Raw genomic sequence first — 19,702 nt, 5'->3', positions numbered from 1 at the left:
AATGGCTATGAGTTTTTACTGTTTATCTCCCCCACTCATCTATCAGAAATACCAAGTCTATATAAAGGTTATAAAGGATGCCTGTGAAAATTTCAGGGTATGGTTGCTTATGTCTCTCCACAACTCATGAAAAGCAGCTGTGTTGAATCTAAAAACCCTCCTTTATAAGAACCATTGTGTACTGAAGTTATAGATATTAATTCTTTGAACCATGCAAAAAATACAGCTGTCCCCCTAAAAACAGTTGAGATTTCATTTGTTTGATCCTGAGTCATCACTAGGCCCACAGAGTCTTTATGTTTCAAAGCGGAATGCCTTTATTTTTCCACAAAAAAGGCAAGAAGAAAAAAACACCCACTTGAAAATACTCTTTATCCATGATTAAAATGGCCATAACACTATTAAAGCAAGAACATTATTAACATTTTCCATCAAGAACAGTATTAACATTTTCCATCAATTCTGACCAAAGAATTTTAACAATTCTTAGAAGGGAACAGAGGTCAGTATAGCCATATAGCCTGCCTTTATCACTTCCCTACCACAGATTAGACATCCATGACACTGGTCAAAATTAGGGCAACACAGATGTACCTGTCCCAAAGAAGTGTTTTAGCTAAGAAATACCTGGTTTATGGACAAAAATTGGCTAACTGAAGTTTGAAGAACAAGCAAAACCACAGCACAAGCAACAGACAGTAAAGCATGTTTACCTTCTTGATTTGGTAGCAGATTAACACAAAACCAGAAATGGTGGGAGGAGGGATGTAAAGGTTGTTATGAATACCTACCAGCTGTAACCAGCACAAGATGTTGCCACAAACTCACTATTACAGCTCTTCCCCTAAAAGTCACCTACAAGAAACTGAAAAGTTTCTCATGCTACCTGTTCAAACACTTCCTTCTCAGCAGAAACATTCACACCTGTAACTGGTAGTTACATTTCTCCAAAAAAGCAAAATTGGATTTTTTTTTTTTCTTTCAAAAACGTAAGTTTAATACATAGCCTGTAAGTATTGCTATCACTCGTTAAACAAATAAAACTTCCTATATTTAAGAACTGAAGAAAATTGTTTGAAGTTTCACAGAAAAAAAAGCCTGCAGATGTATCATTACTTACAAGGCAGTTATCACAAATGCTACTTTCTTTTCTTTTTTGTGGTCATTCATTCTGTTTCACAAAGAGGTTTAAAATTATTACATCTCAAACGAAAGCCTATAAAAACATATTGAAAGATACAACATGCTTAAAAAGACTTTTCTTGGTTTCACAAGCTTTTCTTGTTTCTCTTTTATGAAGAGCTGAGAAATTAAAATTAGCATTTGAAAGTACTGAAGAGATTGTTTAAACTTCTCATTTAGGTGTCAGATTCCACAGGTGCAATTTCTCATTAAGTACAGTGAAACCTGGAAATCAACCTTGCTAGGCAACGTCTGTTCTTAACATTATAAAGCAAACCAGTAAAATTCTGGTTTCCCTACAACTGAAGATACTCTTAGACAAATAATCAACTAAACAATAGAGCCCAAGATAAGCACGGAAAGAACACACAGCGTATCTGTTCTCTTACCTTACATATTGAGGGTATCAAGGTTCTGTAACTTCTGGTTAAGAAAAGAACCTTAAATCATACCATTTAATTGTGTAGTCAACTCTTCTGCCATTATTATAACTCATGTTAGAGGTCTTTTGATTTTAAAAAGCATTAATAAAAAGAGCACATAAAGTGCACTGCTGGGAACACTTGGGCACTGGGACTAAGTGACAGGATTTCTTTTTGCAATAAAGCTAGTAATTCTTGAAATAGTAAACAAAATTATGCTGGCACAGCATTTTGTTTCTCTTGAACTAAACTGCTTGCAAGACAAATACTATTACAGCAGAATAGTTTTTTCACAGAATTATTAAAATTGCAGTTTAAATTGACTTGTAACAACATAAGCTTTAGGCAAACATCTATTTTTATACTGATTCTGGCTTCCAGTGGACTAGAACTCTTTATTTACTGCTAACTCACAAGTGAATATATTATCAGTCAGTTTGCTGACTAATACTTGTACAAAACAATCTTTCAAGAAGTACTTCGAATTGAACCAGACAAAATGCAATTTCTTGATAACTTTTGCAGGTATGTTCACAACCCTCAAGATCTTACCACTCAAATGGTAAATTAAGATAATACCTCAATTTCTAACTTCCCCCAATTAAATAAAAAATAGAAACCAGAGTTTCTAATAAGCACTCAATCTTCAAAATTACAGTAATACCTTTATTATGAAAGGTAGTACCACTAAACAACAAAAAAAATTGGAAAACTCACACACTCACTAAATACACACATTAAACCCAAACTAATTTGGAACCTCACTGTCTAAAGCAAAACACATGCCTGAAGTCTTCTTGCATTCAAAGCTTCCCCTGTTTCATTTAATTTTGTTTAAACATATGGGAAAATGTTAATTCTAAGTGTTTAGTATTTTGTATATCAACACAGAATAAATAATTTCATGCTTACAGCTTCCATAAAATAAATTTACCAATAATAATATAAATGACAGCTTCAGGAGATGAGGAAAACACATTGAAAGTGGTGTTACCACCCATTCCAAATAGCAGTTTCTGAAATACTTACAAAGCTTTTCAACTTACAGGCCTCTAAGAAACATGGTAGGAGAAGACACTAAAATCAAAAGAAGTTATATTTTGCACTGCAATATAGATTCATGCCGTCTGTGCAAAGTAAGAACGCTAATTATTTTCGAACATCCTGTTCTGAATTATTTTACTGACTTTTTCAAGTCAATACTTATCTATGCAGAAATCTTTGTGAAAGCCATGGTAGTATCAGCAATAAAAAAAAAGAAAAATTGCCAGAGAGGAAAGTAAAGTTATTAATCTACTGGGCAACTTTTTTGAAAGTTTACCTGTATTGTTTATCAGTGACAATCCTTAAACATTAACTAGAGACAACCTTTTTTACTTTATGGTCCAAGATCGTTAATACTGAACAACACTTACACCCCAGGTGCCCCCCAAATAAAGAACATCAGTTGCACAAAAGTACACTAAACAATATCTATTTATTTTGGTTTGTTGCTAGTTTTGGTTTGTTAAAACAGAGTCATGACCCAATTTAGTTCCTTGAATAACTCAAGCCACATTTAGATTAGCACAGAAATGGTGACTTTAAAAAAAAAAATTTTTTTAAAAATCAATCTTTTCCAAGACATTAGACTAAAATTCTGCAGAACAATGACATTTTATATCCTGTACCATGACTAAAATCTGAAGAAATTATATGTTATCATGCTAGACATAAATATAATTAATACTTGATGCATTGTATTTACCATTCTGTAATCCCATCCATAGCTGCTTATGATCCTTTTTTTGCATCTCATTGATGACTTGACTTTTGTGCTTTAAAGCATCTGCTTCTTTTATAGAAGCCATAAAATGAGCTTCAATCACATCCTTAGAATGGCAGTGTAGAAGATCCTTTTCTGGAAAATTCTGCAAAGAGAAAAGATAGCCCAAGAGAAATAAATGTATCACATACCTTAGAAGATGAAGAATAAATGGTAATTTTAATCAGGTTTATATTTATACAAAGCAGCACCCTGGAATCTTCTACTCTGCTGACAAAAAGGTTTTGCAGTGAAAAATGTTTCATGAAAAATAAAAGTTGAACAATTTTCTGTAAAACCAGAAATTACTCTAAACCATCTAACCTCAACTTGATAAATACATTTAAATACATCAGTGGATGTATTTAGGCCCTTGCATCCAAAATTCAGGAAATGAAGAGCTTTAACATGTTTTCAAGCAGATATTCAATTCTCTGGCAATGAACAGGAGAAAAGGGGGAGAAGTGACAAGCACACAATTCCTATTGACTCTCAGTGGCAGTTTAGCACCCGTTTCTATGCAGGCCTTTGAAAAACATTTCCTCTAAGTATCACCATCCACATATATGAACTATAGCATGCATGCCACTTACAAACATTTTTCCTTAGAGATATTGGAAATCCTTGTCAGCTCCAACTTTACCTAATACATGTGCTTATTGACAGCTTGTGTGACATGATTCTATACCCCTTTTATTTGGTTAGAGTTGGCGCACTGCATTCAGCATTGCAGATGCACAGTTACCACTCCTCAGGTAACTTTGATCCCCTCAGTAGATGACAAGTACCTTTCCCAATTAATTTATTAAGGAATTTTAGTAGTAAATCCTGTTCAGGTACAAAAAAAAGATTTCTTTGGAAATTAACTAATTAGAAGTTCAGCACTGTATAGGTATACAGTTAGGGTTGTTCCTTCTCTAATTTTTATCAACACTTAGTATCACTTGCCATTTTACAATAACACAAGCATTATCACAAATTCATTGTCTTCAGTTTTCAAAGTTTTAAAAACCCAGCATGTTTTATCCCCTCCTTATTCATCTTCCTTTCACAGTTGCTTGACTATGCTGAACAGTGCAAAGCCCCAGAGCCAAACTAAAGTGGCATCATTAGTACTCCCCTTCATAACAAGGGCTTGCCACTTATTTTTATACTTCAATTCTCATCTGTTATTCCATAAGAGGACCTTTCCTCTTAACCCATTACAAATTGGCTATTTAAAAAAGGCTTTTGTGAGGGACTGTCAAAACCATTTTAGAAATACAAGTACATATAACGGGATATTTTTCAAAGGCTTTTACAACATAGTTAACATGTCACAGTAGGAGCAATATAATGCTGGAAAAACCCATACCTTCCCTCCTCCACATAAAAGCAGGGAAAATAGTGAAGACTGTTTCAAACTATAGGAACTCAAAATATCCAAGAGCCACCAACAGCTGGCAGTATGAAAGGGAGCTGAGGATTTCCTTACCTGAAAGGAATTCTGAGGACAAGAATGATAGTTCCCTCCTCATTAGGTTATTGAAAAGGTTTGGAAATTAAATAACAGAATTTCATATAGTGACTCCTCCTTATGACAGCAAACCCAGACTCTGGAAACTGTGGATCAAAACGATGAGTATCTTCCAAAAAACAGGAGTACGAAGGGAAGAGAAGACTGCTAATATCTTTTTCACTGAAGTATACATGGTTTGGTATTGAACACACAAAGGGAGTGCTATTGTTACTTAGGACTGATGTATGTGGAGCTGACTAGAAATCTAAGGACAGAGATAAAGCTTGTTTCTCATATGAGGATGGCCAAGTATAAAGACATTAAAGAGGACAGAACAGAAAGGAGAGTTCTTCTAGGGCAGACCTCACTCCCTTTCTCTCCTACAAAGCTGAGTGTCAGCATAGTTGGCCCCAAGATGAATGGAAAACATTACTGGGACTGTTACTTGCCAGCTGACATCTGTATAGGCCTGTAAAATACTTTTAGAAGTTTAACTTACTTGCTCAAATAAAAAAAAGTAAAGTCTAGTAACCAATCCAGAAGAAAAGAACAGTCAGAAATAGCATACTTCAAGATCAAAAAAGTTCTTTATATGCAAGAATTCGAAGTGAGACACCGGCATCCCTCAAAAAAAAGATGAGACAGTGAATGTACCTGATGTCAAGTAACATAGAAACCTAGAAACTGACTTTCACAGTTAAACACTGAAGTTTAGCTAAGTTTATGAAAACAACAGTTTTGCTACAACTGTTTTGTTACACATACATCTAAATATAGAACTGCGGGGTCTTTTTTTCGGATATTCTTGTCTTTCTACAGGTAGGCATCTCCCTGCTGACTTCCTTCCAATGAATTTCAAATTACAGGGTATGTCACTCCCTGGGGATGTGTTCCAGAGAACATGCACAGTGTGGTCTGCAGAAGAGCAAGGAGATATTTAAAATTGGTCAAAGCTAGCTAAACTAGTGGAAAGAATCTAGCCACAGTACTTAACTACAAAGGTGTGGCATGATTAGTTTTCCCAGCTTCTAAGTGATAACACTGTGGAAGACCAGAAAACACTCCTACAATCTCAGTGCTGTCTACTATTTTCTTTAGAAGAAAAACACTGACACATTTCTGTGCAGTACTGTGACTAGAAGCTGAAAAACCTAAAACATGAAAGTGATAACTTGGAAAACAACACTGCTGCATCTACAAAAAGCATATGAAACAGTTTCACCTATATGAGACTACCAACAGAAAATACGGCATCCCCATTTATAAACTAGGGCACAGAATAATAAGTTTTATACTTAAATACAGAACATGTATGCTTGTATTTTATTTTTTTTTAAACACTGCTTTCCTTCTTTCTACTTGAGGAAATAGTAATCAAATGTAAATAACTTTATTCAGTTCCCCAAAGAAAGAGACAATTGTAAACAAGCTGGTAGTCACACCTGGCTACACAACTATGAGATTTGCAGAAGGTTTTAACAGATCCCATAAGCAGCTTGAATTCAAGTACTCTTACTGGTGATGTCTTACTCCCTCCAAGCTCTGTATCTTTGAAAGAAGTTATCAAGGGTTGACTCTGATTTTCTTAGAAAGCTCAAGCAGTACTGGTTTTGTTTCACATACCAGTAGACACTTGCACCATAAACTTGGTCATAAAGAAGTAGGTATCATCTGTACAGACAGGAACACTAAATGACCTCTCACATAAAACTGTTCTAAAAACATTGCAGGTAATTTCAACAGTCTGGTTTCATAACTCCACTACACCCATATTTATCTATCAGTTCTAGTTCACAAAACATCTGTTTATGCTGTGACAGTCTAGTTGCATTAGGCTACATTTACAGAAAATTACACCACAGAATCATAGAATGCCCAATAATAGAGCATTAAAAAACATAAGAAGCATATCCAGTGGCAGGGGGAGCATCCATGTATTTGTGTTTAGTTACCAATAGTGGGGTTTTTTTTTCCAAAAAAGATTAATTTTTAAAAAACCCTGATTTATACTTCTGGCTTCCACTATGTCTCCTAACAGATCCACAATTTATCCATATGCTACATGGAAAAGTACTTCCTTTTCACTCCACCTGACCCAATTTTTAGCTAAGAAAACCAAAACGCTGTTATAAAAAAAACAGATGCAGTCTTTCCTCCTCTACATCAGGTCATGGGTGGAGAGGCAGGCACCAGCAGATACAGGCTTCAGCACAGGGAGAACATTAGCCTTTCCCCTGGCACACCCAATTTCCTTTCCTCCAATAGTGCTACCATTTCCAGAGCAGTTCACCACCTCCTACCTACTGTCCGAAATCTGGAGAGCTGGTTACCACGCTGAGAACATGCATAGTGCTAAGCATGCTGCAGAATAGCATGAGATGAGCTTAACAGGAAGGGATAGTTTCCCTGCTCCCTGTAAAGCCACACCTGGCTAACAACAGCAACTTCCCAGACTACAGCCTCTCATGATTCTCAGTCTTTAGTACTCAGTTCAAGCTCATCCTTCTACAACTATTTAAGGCAACTGTATTTCAACTTTACTAGACATATAGATGCATGTTATTTTATTGCATACCAGAAGTACAAATGAAGAAACCGTTTCTTCAATGCAAACAGTAAGTGTGTTTATTATTTGGTCTGCATACATAACACAGGAGGACAGTTACAAGTAACTGTCAACTTTCAAACTTCTGCTGAACAGAAATAAACTTTGTTTAAAGTTAAAAACATGAAAAAAGAAAATGGATGGGTGAAAAAAAAAAGTTGAGAACATCTGTAAAAAGTGTTTTTTAAGGTATCTGTTGTGGACTGCATACTTTGGTAAAAGAAAGGAGAAAGCCATGACAGCAAAAGTTAAACCCCAGAAAAATCTAATCCTGTTCAATTAAACCAATTAAAAACTATGGCTCTTTGAAAAAAATAATCCAGGCATAAATCCCACACCTAAACTATTTAGCTGTAAGAAACTGTAACACATGAAAATGTCTTCAATATCTTGACGTACTTTGATATATTTCAGTTATGTTTTGACTTTAAAGAGGGGTTTATTTAAATAAACTTTCAGATTACATCAAAAACACGAAGAGAGATTAAACAGGTGCTTAATCCACGGCATTATATTTTTAAAAACTATATTACATCAGCTTTTACAATAATACTGCCTTAGCAGTAAACTATTTCTGCAGATCTTTAATGTACACCTTTGAGACAAACTTAAATTAGCTGATCTTTTGGCAAGCAGCAATATAAGGACATTGAAGTCAGTTTACATTACTACATGAAATTGAACATCAGCACTGGGATGCTGCAACTGATTTCTCAAGATGGCTCTACTTTGGGATGGCAACATCCACACACTGCCACTGTTAATCTCCCAGAGCTCTCAGAATGCATAACAATTAAATCATGATTTATGAAACTAGATGCCCTACAGTTTCTTCAAAACACTCTGGAAGTTTCTTCGTCCCAGCTTTCTCTGACACAGATCAGACAGAAGTGTAGCAATTACAATGCTTTCAAAAACATCCCCGACTTTAGATTAATTCAGTCATTTTAGAAGTTCCAACATGTGGAAATACATATCATAAGAATGTATGATTTCAGTGCACACTTCCAAAAAGAATCAGACTACTCCTGTCAGCAAGACCTTTTCTAAAACACCTTCAGGACAAGAATTGTTTGAATGAAAGTGTTCAACACAACTGCTTCCCAGTATCCTTTTCACTTCATCTCAAATCTCACACAGTAAAGTCAAGCTCATTAACCTAGCGTTTTCCTTTGGATCAGTTTTCTTATTGCATTGTTTCTTTTACAATGGAGAAATTAAAGTTTCAAAGTTAAATACCATGATTTCTAGTCATGATTGTGACTTCAAAACATTCCTGGGATTATCGTCTCAATGCATTTCAGAGTATGAAAGAATCCTGCACCAAAGTACTCTTCTGAGCAAAGATCAGTAGTGCTATGAAGTCATACCTAATGGTTTTACAATGTGTAATCAAAATAATGTCTCTCCTGTGACTAAGCTGTCACAAGACCAAACTCATTTCACTCAGTTCTCTAAAGGGGACCCACAAAGTGCAACAGCATTCCCTGCCTTCCAGGATTTCCACCGTATCTCATATCCATGCTCATGTGCCTAGAAGGATGAGCACTTCTCAATCTTCAGTCAACTCAAGCTGACTGAATTAAAAAGATCATACAAAGTTCCCTTATATCCACTCAATTGCACTGAGGTAGTCTCATAACTTATCTTGAAAAACAATTTTGGATTTTCAGGGTATAATAGAATCATTTTCAAAGGAAAGTCATTTGAAAGCACATAGAATCTCATAGAAAACAGCTGTAGCTTTACTGAAAACTCTAGATGATTCCTGAAGAATGAACATTTTCCCCTTCAAGTCATACAATTCACTTATTTATAAAACAATTCTGAAGCTTTTTCCAAGCTTCCAAATTTCATGTAATCCCATGCTCACTTCTTAACTAAAGGTGTATTTCAATTTTACCTTGAAATGTACTGTGATGCTCCAAGGAAGGGCTGTATTTGATGCATGGAGATCAAACAGCAAACCAATTGGGTAATGCCTAAAAATGAAGGGATACTAAATGAACATAAAAGCTGTGCATTTAATTCTACATATAACAGTTAACGTACCTGCATATACATGAAAAAAATTAGCTGTTTGACTCCCACAATGAACATTCATTATTGCTTATTCAGAAAGTTATATAGGCAGGTATAAATGACTGACAGCTTCTGGCAGAATCAAGCCTGGAATTCACATGTTTAATATCTAAACCAGTGGTGTCTAAGCTGTGCCCACAAAACACTGCTAGTTTTGTAACAGCATCAGTAGCCTACTGCTGCTCTGTGGAATCCTTCAAATCAGTATTTTTAGTTAAAAAGCTTGATAATGGTAGGAATAGCTGGTCCGATGGAAAAGTATAGATGCTTTCAGATATTTAAATGCCACGGGTTTATACCACATTGACCCTTAATATCTCTTCCCTCTCTCACCTGCCTGATGTCATTGTGGAGAATAAGCAGTAAAGTGAAAAAATTACATATCTGTAAAAGGGCTGAAAGAGGATAGATCAAAATGAACTCTGTATCTTTACTATCAAATTAAGAAGAATATAAGGGGAGAAAAAAGATTAATTGGAGTTTTGTATTTTAGTAGTATTCTGGATTAAAGGAGTTACACAAAGAAGCTGCTTCCTCCAAATATTCACTTCTGTCTTATAGCTTTGTCTCCTTTAAATTCATCAGAAGATACAGCCTCCAGCAATATAAGGAATATATATCACATACACAAAACTTCCACAGGCACTCTAAAAATGTCTTTCTGCAACTTTCTCATAAGCAGACACTGGCAAGATTTTTGATAATTTTTTTTTTTTTTGCATTCAGCATACCAAGCTCCATTCTCTTATCTTTCAAAAATCTTAGCTAAAAGAGCCTTCCTAGGTTTTCATCCTACAAAGAGATAAACACACACTTAACTGTAAACTCAGTAGCTTCACTGAATTAAATGGGACTGATCACAGGACACAGAGCAAAGCACACAGGTAAGTTTTGAAAGTTTCTGGAGGGCCATAACCAAGAGCATTGCTCTAAAAACACCTGTGCCAAGCCAATTTCCTGACCTGCTAAACTCTCACACAACAGTGCTTTAGCACCCTCTATGGGTAAGCTAACCCCAAAGCTAAGACAAAGTCACCACAACAGCAAAATAAAAAACAAAACAAAGCAGTACTGCAATTCTCGAACTCACCTACTGCATTTGTAACTTCTTAAAGAATAGGGGGAAATATCAAGAAAGTATCTAGAATGTGTTTTCCTGACAAAGGAAATAAAGAATATAGATAATGCATATCCAGATTTATCCTGATTCACTGCTAATGCTCAAGTTTTTACCAGTAATACTTTTTACTACTAACTGTCAATAGTGTCTTGAGTACTTCAACAGGGATTGAGCAAGAGTTCCGTGCAAGAGTGGTTTACCAGGTGAGCTAGTAATAAAAATCACATTTCCTTTGATAATTAGATGAACATGAACAATGACTTTCAGTTACTTTCAGTTTATATAACAAAAGATACAGCTACAAAAAAAAAAAACCAAAAAAACCAAAAACCCATCAGTTCTTGGCCTCCCCCTCTATTTTCTACCCAGTTTAGATTAGAAAATGAAGTTTATGTACTCAAGCTTTCTTCAATAGAATCCTCGTGCTTTGCAGAGTTATATTTTTTATTTTGAAAGAGGCCAGCCCTGAATTCATTTTGTTTCATAGCAGAACACGAGATTAATGAAGACAATAGACCACAAGAGAAATCGTTTTCTATTCAGAAGTACAGCCTTCCATTAAGAGGAAAGTTTACAACAGGAGTGAAGCAATCCTGAGATATAAGACATGTCCTGCTTCAAATTCCAGTTCTCACACACTGGCATTTAATCTGAAGCCAACAGAAGCCTTAAGTAATGCCTGTACATAATCCCGTGTTCCACTTATTTTTGAGATATAGGTAGCATTTTTTAAGAGTCTGGAAACAATAGAACTCCATACAACAATACTAAAGCTATTCTTTATATTTCACTCATAATAAAACCTGGTTTCTTAACCAGGATAGAGAATTAAGGGAGGCACAAAGAAGGAAGTTGAAAAGAAAAGAGGAGCTGCCAATCTGCACATGGAATAAACCCCGCCCCCCAGCATTCCCTCACTCCACTCTTAAGTGTTTTGAGCCACCTTATGCTATGAGCCAGTATTCCCTCATTAAAGATCTTGCTTCCAGTGGTACTGCTGCAATGCTGTTTCTGAAATTCTATTTGAAAAATAGGCATTGCAATTAAAGAAATACACAACTGCTCTCTAGAACCTACAGTAACCAGGAGAATTAAAAAGAAAAAGAATACAAAAACCCAAGACAGCCTTTAAAGATTTGCGCCCCCCCCCCCCCCAAAAAAAAAAAAGAGAAAACAAACAGAACAACAGCTAAGGGAAACATCCAGCCCAGAAAGGCATCATTTTGAAAAAATATTATGGGATTGTTGAAATCAAACTGGTCTTAACTGGAGTGGAAGCCAAGGACAAGCAGACTGTGCAGAACTTTTTCAAAGGAAATAATGGGAAAAATATCAAAGGGAAAATGTCTAAGAGACCATAAATGTTTTTTTACAAGTTGCTAGAGTAATGATTGGTTCTGGAAAGTCTTCAATCTATAGAAGTGTAACAGCACCTTGACTTCCAGCCATTGCCAGTTTATTACTGCTTTTACTATTATACAGAAGGTGGTTTCAGAGTGTGAGAGAAGTCCTGGAAAACACCACGTTAAATACTTCAAATCCTTTTGAAAGTGACAGATGGGACAGTAAGGAAAATTAATTATTACTTCTCTAACAATTTCTTTCTGAACTCAGGACAGAAAGTGACAGTGTGAGTTGGTAGGTTGTTTTCAGACCAGGATAATTTACTGTGGTAATTCAGTAAGACATGTCACATGAACTGATAAATCCAGGACAAAAAAATCCTATGCTCCAGAACTGTCTGAGGTATTAAGTGTATCAAGTGGCCAAAAACTGGTATTTCTAGGAACAAATATCTTACTGAGGGAAATTTTGGCTGCATCGGAAAATACTCTCACCTTTCCTTTAGTATTCAGTAAGAAATAAATTTTTCTTAGATCTTTTAAGCAAACGCTAGCATTTTCAAATAATATGTCAGCTATGCCTGATCAAGTGGTGCTTTGACCTTTTGACTTCCACTGATTCCTGATTAGGAAGGGTCAAGTATCCATCCAGTTGGCACTAGAGAGACACCTATGCAAGTACCAGGGCACAATCTGCAGAAAGGGGACAGAAACTCTGCTGAAGGCCATGTGCAAGTGCTGAAAGAGGATGGTAACAAGTTATAGGGTGTCATCCACTAGCATCTGCTGAAGAAACCATCCCTGGCACATCAGAGGCCTTCACTCAGGCAGAGCTCCTGAGAGAGGATGCAGGTCTCCAGGTCTCAAGCTGCCAGGAGAGCTTGGGACCCCTCCTGAGGGCTGGGGCAAACAGAAGAAGTGTCCTTGCCTAGAGAAGGTATGTGTTAGTGGAGGAGCTATGTCACCAAGTTAAGGAGCTGCAGGAGGTCAGCGGGCTGCACAGCGTCAGGGAAGATAAAAAGACATTGATGGCATCTTCACTGACACCTTGCAGAGATGAGAGCCTGAACTCCCAGCTGCACAGAAAGAGGGTCCACAGTCATTGGCATGGTGAATGGAGACTTGCAAGATGAGGAAGACCAGAGTCTTGCAACCTCTGACAAGAGAGGGCAGGCTCCTTCTCCACCTGCAGTCAGTGCCTCAATGGCAGACAAGGGGCTAGAAGTTCTGAGGAAGCATCAGAGCAGCCTGAAGAGCACATCCACACCAAGAGGAAGCAGTCATAGCGGTAGGAGACTCCCTCCTACAGGGGACAGAGCCCTCCCTCATCTGCCAATCTCACTTGCTACCTGCAGAGGTTTGCTGCTTGTTAAGAAATTGCAAACAGACTGGCAAGGTTTGTCCTGTGCTTGGATTATTAGCCCTTGCTGTTCAACCACACGGACACAAATTGTAAGTGCTGCGAGAGAACCCCTGAGTGTACCAAGAGCAACTATACAGCTCCAGGGGCAAGGTGGCATCTCCACAATTTCGCCATTGAAGGAGAAAGGCTCAGAGAGGCATGAATGCTGGTCAATAACTGGTTGTGCAGCTGGTATAACAACAAAGACTTGGCTTTTACAGCCACAGGACACTCTTTGGGGATAAAGGACTGCTAGGGAGAAATGGAATCCACCTAAGTGGGACAGAACTATCTTCGCCTTCCAGTTGGCCAGCCTGGTGAGGACAGCTTTAGACCATGAACAACAGGGGTGTGAATAGCAACCCACAGACAAGTAGAAATTAATGAACATGGGTGGAAAGCAAGTGGTGAAAGGTAACAAATACAAGGGAGATCTCAAAATAATAAAAGAGGGTAGAAGAGAGTCTACTACAAGTGTATGTACATAAATGCACACAGCTTGGGAAACAAGCAGGAGAAACTAGAGCTTTCACATGCAGTGACATAACTGTGACAGTGCTGGGCTAGCTGAGATATGGTGAGACAGTTTGCACAACTGGAATGCTGTTGTGGATGGATGCACACAAGCTCCTCAGGAAAGACAGGCAGGGGAGATGAGGGAAGAGTGTTGTCTTCCATGTGAGGGAGCAGCTTAGATGTATGAAACTTAATGGGACAGACAACAGGTTGGTTGAGATCTTGTGGTTCAGGATCAGAGGAGAGACTAGTAAGGGCAACATCATGGCGAGTTTGTTACAGATCATGCGATACAGGCAAGGAAGTAGGTAAGAGTCTTCTTCAAACAACTCAAGAAGTTTCTGCATCACAGACCCTGGTTCTTGTTAATCTCTGACATCTGCTGGAAAAGCAACATGGTAGGACACAAGCAGTCAAGATTTCTTGATACAGGCACTGGATGGACCAGAGCTGACCTGCAGCTGAACCTGTTACTTACTAACAAGACAAAGTAGTTCTGGATGTGATAATCAGTGGCAGCTTTGGCTGTAGTGACCATGAAATGGCAGAGTTCAAGATCCTGGAGAGACTGATAAAGGAGAGTCATCAGAATACAGAACTTTGACTTCACTCACCACTTCCTCCTGGTGCCCCTGCACAGTTCAGGCTCAGCCACCTCAGATGCATCACTGGACAGAGCTTTCAGTCCCTCACCTGCAGCCAGAGCACTGAACCTATCCTGTAGTTACAGAAATGCAGGCAGAGAAGCAGCCTTCCTCCTGTTGCCAGAAGTCACGAGCTTCCAGCCCTTCCATATCTTTTCCAAACCAATAATCACAGACTCTGCCTGCCACCTCCTTCAATGTAGTTGTAAGTTTAGGTTCCAGTAGCTGCAGGGTCTCTGAGAAGACTTGATCCATTTCCTTTTGTGGTCTCTGATGCTGCAGTCGGATGACCTCTTTCTGCAGCTCCCCAGCTTGGTGACACAGACCCTCCCCCAGCACACCCCTCCTGCAGGCAAGGAGACCATCTTCCCCTGCCCCAACAACCTCCGGGGCAGGCCCCAGGCCCCTGTTAACTCCAGACCTGGGGAGCTTCATCCTCCTTCAGGAGCTGCAGACCATGAAGTCGAAACTGTTTCAGACTTCCTCCAAAATCTCACTGGAAAACAGAAGAGCTGCAGCTGAAGAGAGATACACTACGTGCCAACCAGGTATAAAACCGCACAGACTGTAAGCCATATGACCTCACAGCACAAAGTAAATACTTAGAATAAGCAATATTATTTAGCAAGTTCTACTTGATTCTGAATGCAGAAGTTATACTTGAAAATGTTAAGCATTAATACTCACTATTCTTTCCCTACAAACAACCAGCTCAATCTAATTTTCGGTTCCGGTATTTGGGTTTTCCCTGGAACAAGCTTCAGCTATTTAGGGGATTACGATTCTCCTAAAATAATGGTTTGCAGATAGCATTTTCCTTAGAAAAGCAATTCCACTGAAATCAGTGGAACTGTTCTGGCAGAATATGCTTAGATTTTCTGAAGGATCAGAGCCTTAATTAGCAAATCATAATTACACTATTCATTTTCATTTCAAAGTTCAATGAGTTTACTAACTCTTCACTTAATTTTAGAATTATAATTTGTATTTTTACTCTATACATATATATTCTGGTTGTTTTTTTTTTAATTCTAGTTTAAACATCACAGTGTTTGAAAACTTAACAGAAAAAAAAGACCTATTTTTGGTTGAAGTAAAAAGCCTCTTCCCTTTCTTGTTAAAACTTCAGTGAAAAGAAGTGAAAAGAAGCAGTGAAGTTTCCTCCCATTATCTACCCAAGATTATGAACACACTGGGATAAACTTGGTACCTTGCTGTTTATTTAGACAGTATCCATGACTCAAAGTCAATATGGCACACCAAGAAACCAATCATTGTTAAATTCCAGATAATTTAAATAGATGTCTAAAGCTGGTTTTGCCAGTCAGTTATGAAAAAGTGAAAAAAAGCTAGGTTTTATGCTTTTCTATTTACATATTTTCAAGGTTTACACTAGGTTGGTCTCAAAGAAACAAAAGACTAAAACAGATCTACTGCAACACAAAGCCTAAAGGGACTCCATGATGTGATGCTTGCTAATCACAAGACAATCCAGGTTCAAGAAACTAAAACAGTCTCTGGCAGTTTTCTTTCCTATTATGATACAGGAAATAAAAAGAGATACAAAAATCTCTTCAGCATTCAAAATACTAAATACTTTCCGGAGAGCTGATGCGATCTATACAGAGCTAGCAAACATTGCAGCTCTCAAAACATTTTCTTTAAAACTCTTTATGGTAAAAATAGAAAGAAACAAAATCTGATGAACAGTATTTATGAAACCTAAGTGAATGAAACAATGTCAGTCTGATTCCCCAATCTCTCAGGAAGAAAAAAAACAAGATACCTTTAATAGACCATATGACAGAACAAAAATAGAATCAACAGCAATTAGTTCAATAAAGTTGAACTGAATTCAACAAGAGCCTGTGAAGTATTAGATGCAAGTACATATCACACCAGGGAAAGTGAAGGTTACGCGCATGTTTTATTATCTTTAAGCATATATCCTATTTGCATTCAGACTCCAGAAATACTTCCTATCTGTGTTATTAGGTATCTTTTAAGAAGGTAGAATAAGCTAAACAAAGATTTATTTGGTGATTCTACTGCAAGAAATGGTAAAGCCAAAACCACAGGCATTTCATATTACAGTAACGACTAGAACAAAAACAATAGGTGCAGCACCACCTCTGCCTTATACATATAGTAAGTACAAGCAGAATAATCAATAACATGTTCAACATTAAACCTTCTTCTGTTTTTCCCAAACAACATGCTTTTCTTACCCCCCTCCACTTCTGCCATCTTTGAAAGCCAATAGAGTGATCAGTTTAGGAAAAGTACTGACAGTGTGCTGAACTTTTAAATGATACATTGAGTAAAGGTACAAAGTCAAACTCACCATTTCAGTGGTGTACCTTCATATTCAAACCATATTTCACTAACTTCCTCTTGTCTCATAACTTTCTGGAAGTGTTTCTTTACTTTGTCTGTTACCAGTGTCAAGTAGCTTATCCTTGGCAAAAGCAACTGAAAGAAAAAAATTATAGAAGCTTTAAGTAAACAGAAAATTTACTAAATTAATAAAAATCTGTAACAAGCATGCACTTTCATAACCAAAATTCAGTCAGCATTCTCTCCTCCTCCCACTTTAAGGTAAGATGTCTTTTAGACAGTTTACTTATTAATGGTCAATGAAAGGCTATAAAATTATGTACTCAAAAGATGCAGAATAGCAGTATCAGATAGACCAACACAAAAGAAGTAAAAAATAAGTTCTTTAGTCTTTCAATGTGGTGGAATTTGATTTCTGCCAAAGAATGAAGCTTCTAACCTTCTTCATATGAACAGATAGGAAAATGTTCTAACTTATTAAATGTAATGAGCAACTGTGTATCACCTATTATTTAAAAATGGAAATTCTTACAAAATTAAGAAGAATTAAAACTAGCTGCTTAAGGGTTTGGTTTCCAAGTGTGTTTTGTATTTCCAATAGCTGGCAATTTCCATTTTCTTTGCACTGGGTTTGCCAATTCAACATGTCAGTGGAAGAATCATAGTAGCCTTGACTATTTAACCTTTGCCCAGCTACTAAGATCAGGAAGAAAACTGTCAATATTTTATCAGTTGAAACAAGACACCCTCTTCCAGCTTTCTAGTATACTATCTTTTTTTCCTCAAGTGTAATGTTATACACTATCCAAAACAGAATACTGTGTTATTTTTACTTGCAAGTCACTCCCCTCCCCCCCTTTTTTTTAAAGTCTCATGCCTAGTAAGAATGGTTAAGTAGACTGCATCAGTGTACTGACTGATGACTGTATAGCACATTTACTTAAGATGAATCAGTCCGTAAGCTTTAACGAACAATGCCTTTCAGTATCCCAATGAGAAAAGATTTACTTCCCTGTAAAATAACATTTAGCTTTGGAGCAGATATTTTAAATGAATCATATTCATCCTGTAAAGTTATTTTCACTTCCTAATTATTAATAAAATAGATGGGTCTAAGGAATAAATAGAAATAAATTATATTTTGCATACTTAGAGAAACATTTGTTTTCCAGTGTTCCTCATAACCAGTGTTGTTTCTTAAAATATTTTCTTTATAGTATATAGATAATGCTAGGCCTTAAGTGAATGTCTATGGTACAGCCACCACAAACTGTGTAAGGATATATTATGCCTGACAGAAAACTTGATCTCTACTGCAACATTCTTCCAGAATCTCTCCAACAATTAGACCACACTTTGATACATAAATTAGATAATATTTTGGCCATGATACTAGAATTTATTTATAAATATCAGATTCACAAAGAAGTATGGAGAGTAAATCAAGAGTAAGTTCTTATGAAAGAGAATTGATTTGGTACCATATGGCTTTCTTTTTCCATCTGTTGCTCTTATTACCATCATCATATTGCTTCTGCCTTCTTTCATAGAAGTCTAATTCAGCAAGGTAATTAAATACAGCCTTCAGTTTTAAAAGGTGAACAATCTCAATAAATTCAAGTCATATACACACTCAAGTAAGAATTGTTTTGTACCTCAATGACTTGAATGAGAATATAATCTTATCCTTTATTATCATAATTCCACATATGTACCGTGATTGTTCTTGAGACAGTATAGTCCAGGTTATTCCAATCAAACCCAAATATTGTTGGTAATAATTCCGTATTATTTCTGTGTGATATTTACAGCTAAATTAATGCTGGTATATTCTGATGAGACCCATTTGGACTGCTACAAAAGCCAATTTTCAGCATGCTGCATGTGGCACAGCCATGCAGGAATTGACAAATATATTAAAGCATTATTGGTTGCAACAGTGTTTGACATAACCCTTTAAACTGCATAACTAACTTCCTCTGTGAAATATTTTACTTCAGTTTGTAGTGTGGAAGAACAACGCAGTTTCTATTCCAACACAATTAGAGCTCACAGACAATAACCAAACAGCATTTAACTGAATTTAACAGAATGTGGCCAGCACTCCCAATGGGCCTCTTTGGAGTACAAAACCCAACTGTTTATCAGGTTAACAGGGACTGCCTGTTTTTCAGAGATGCTGAGCATTTGCAGCACCTACTGAACTCTTTTTTTCGGTCTTCCCCCTCCATGAGAGACATGAAAGTATCCAATTCTATCACTTTTCTAGCTTTAATTATCCTAGAGATTTACAAGTATACTAATTCTGTTAAGTGAGACCTTTAAAAGCATAGTTTAAAGACATTTTCATTTCGTTACCCTTTTAATATACATTCACCACCAGCTGTCTACACTCAAAGACACCAGTTGACAAAACATATTTACTCCAAAAATCCTGTAATTTTTAAATGCAATTATTGAGTATTTCCAGAAGAAAACTACTAAAAAATATTTAGAAAAAAAATCCCTAATGTATTTAACTATATGCTGGGCTTTAGTCAATTGCTCTGTTTTATAGAGGCCTCTGTATGAAAACCAAAATTCTACACAGCAGTTCACCTTCTAGACTATTGGGCACTCACAAGCTTCTCCAACACTAACAATGTGGCAAGGAGCCTTCCTTTTAGGTAAAGCCATGTTCACCAGAATGATACTTCTCCTGCAAAAACTTTTGCTACTGACTCCTAAACCAGTCCATGCAGGCCCAT

At 36.9% G+C, this 19,702-nt stretch overlaps 1 protein-coding gene across 3 annotated transcripts in view; it reads right to left on the bottom strand.

The window, feature by feature from the left end:
- Positions 1-19,702, bottom strand: part of ATG5 (autophagy related 5) — an 84,722-nt gene that overhangs the window by 59,434 nt on the left and 5,586 nt on the right. For 2 of the 3 annotated variants that reach the window (XM_030000668.1, XM_030000657.2), the window contains 3 exons: positions 16,963-17,090; positions 9,415-9,493; positions 3,352-3,514 (listed from right to left, as the gene is read on the bottom strand). In XM_030000668.1, coding sequence (XP_029856528.1) covers positions 3,352-3,514; positions 9,415-9,493; positions 16,963-17,090 — 370 coding nt within the window. Of the gene's footprint in view, positions 1-3,351; positions 3,515-9,414; positions 9,494-15,039; positions 15,115-16,962; positions 17,091-19,702 lie in introns of those variants that run through there. The other variant, XM_030000688.2, reaches the window with a different exon arrangement.

This window comes from Aquila chrysaetos, chromosome 2 (assembly GCF_900496995.4).
Source record: "Aquila chrysaetos chrysaetos chromosome 2, bAquChr1.4, whole genome shotgun sequence".
NCBI lineage: Eukaryota > Metazoa > Chordata > Aves > Accipitriformes > Accipitridae > Aquila > Aquila chrysaetos.
Note: the sequence above shows the minus strand (reverse complement) of the source record. Positions and strands in the feature narration are given on the sequence as shown.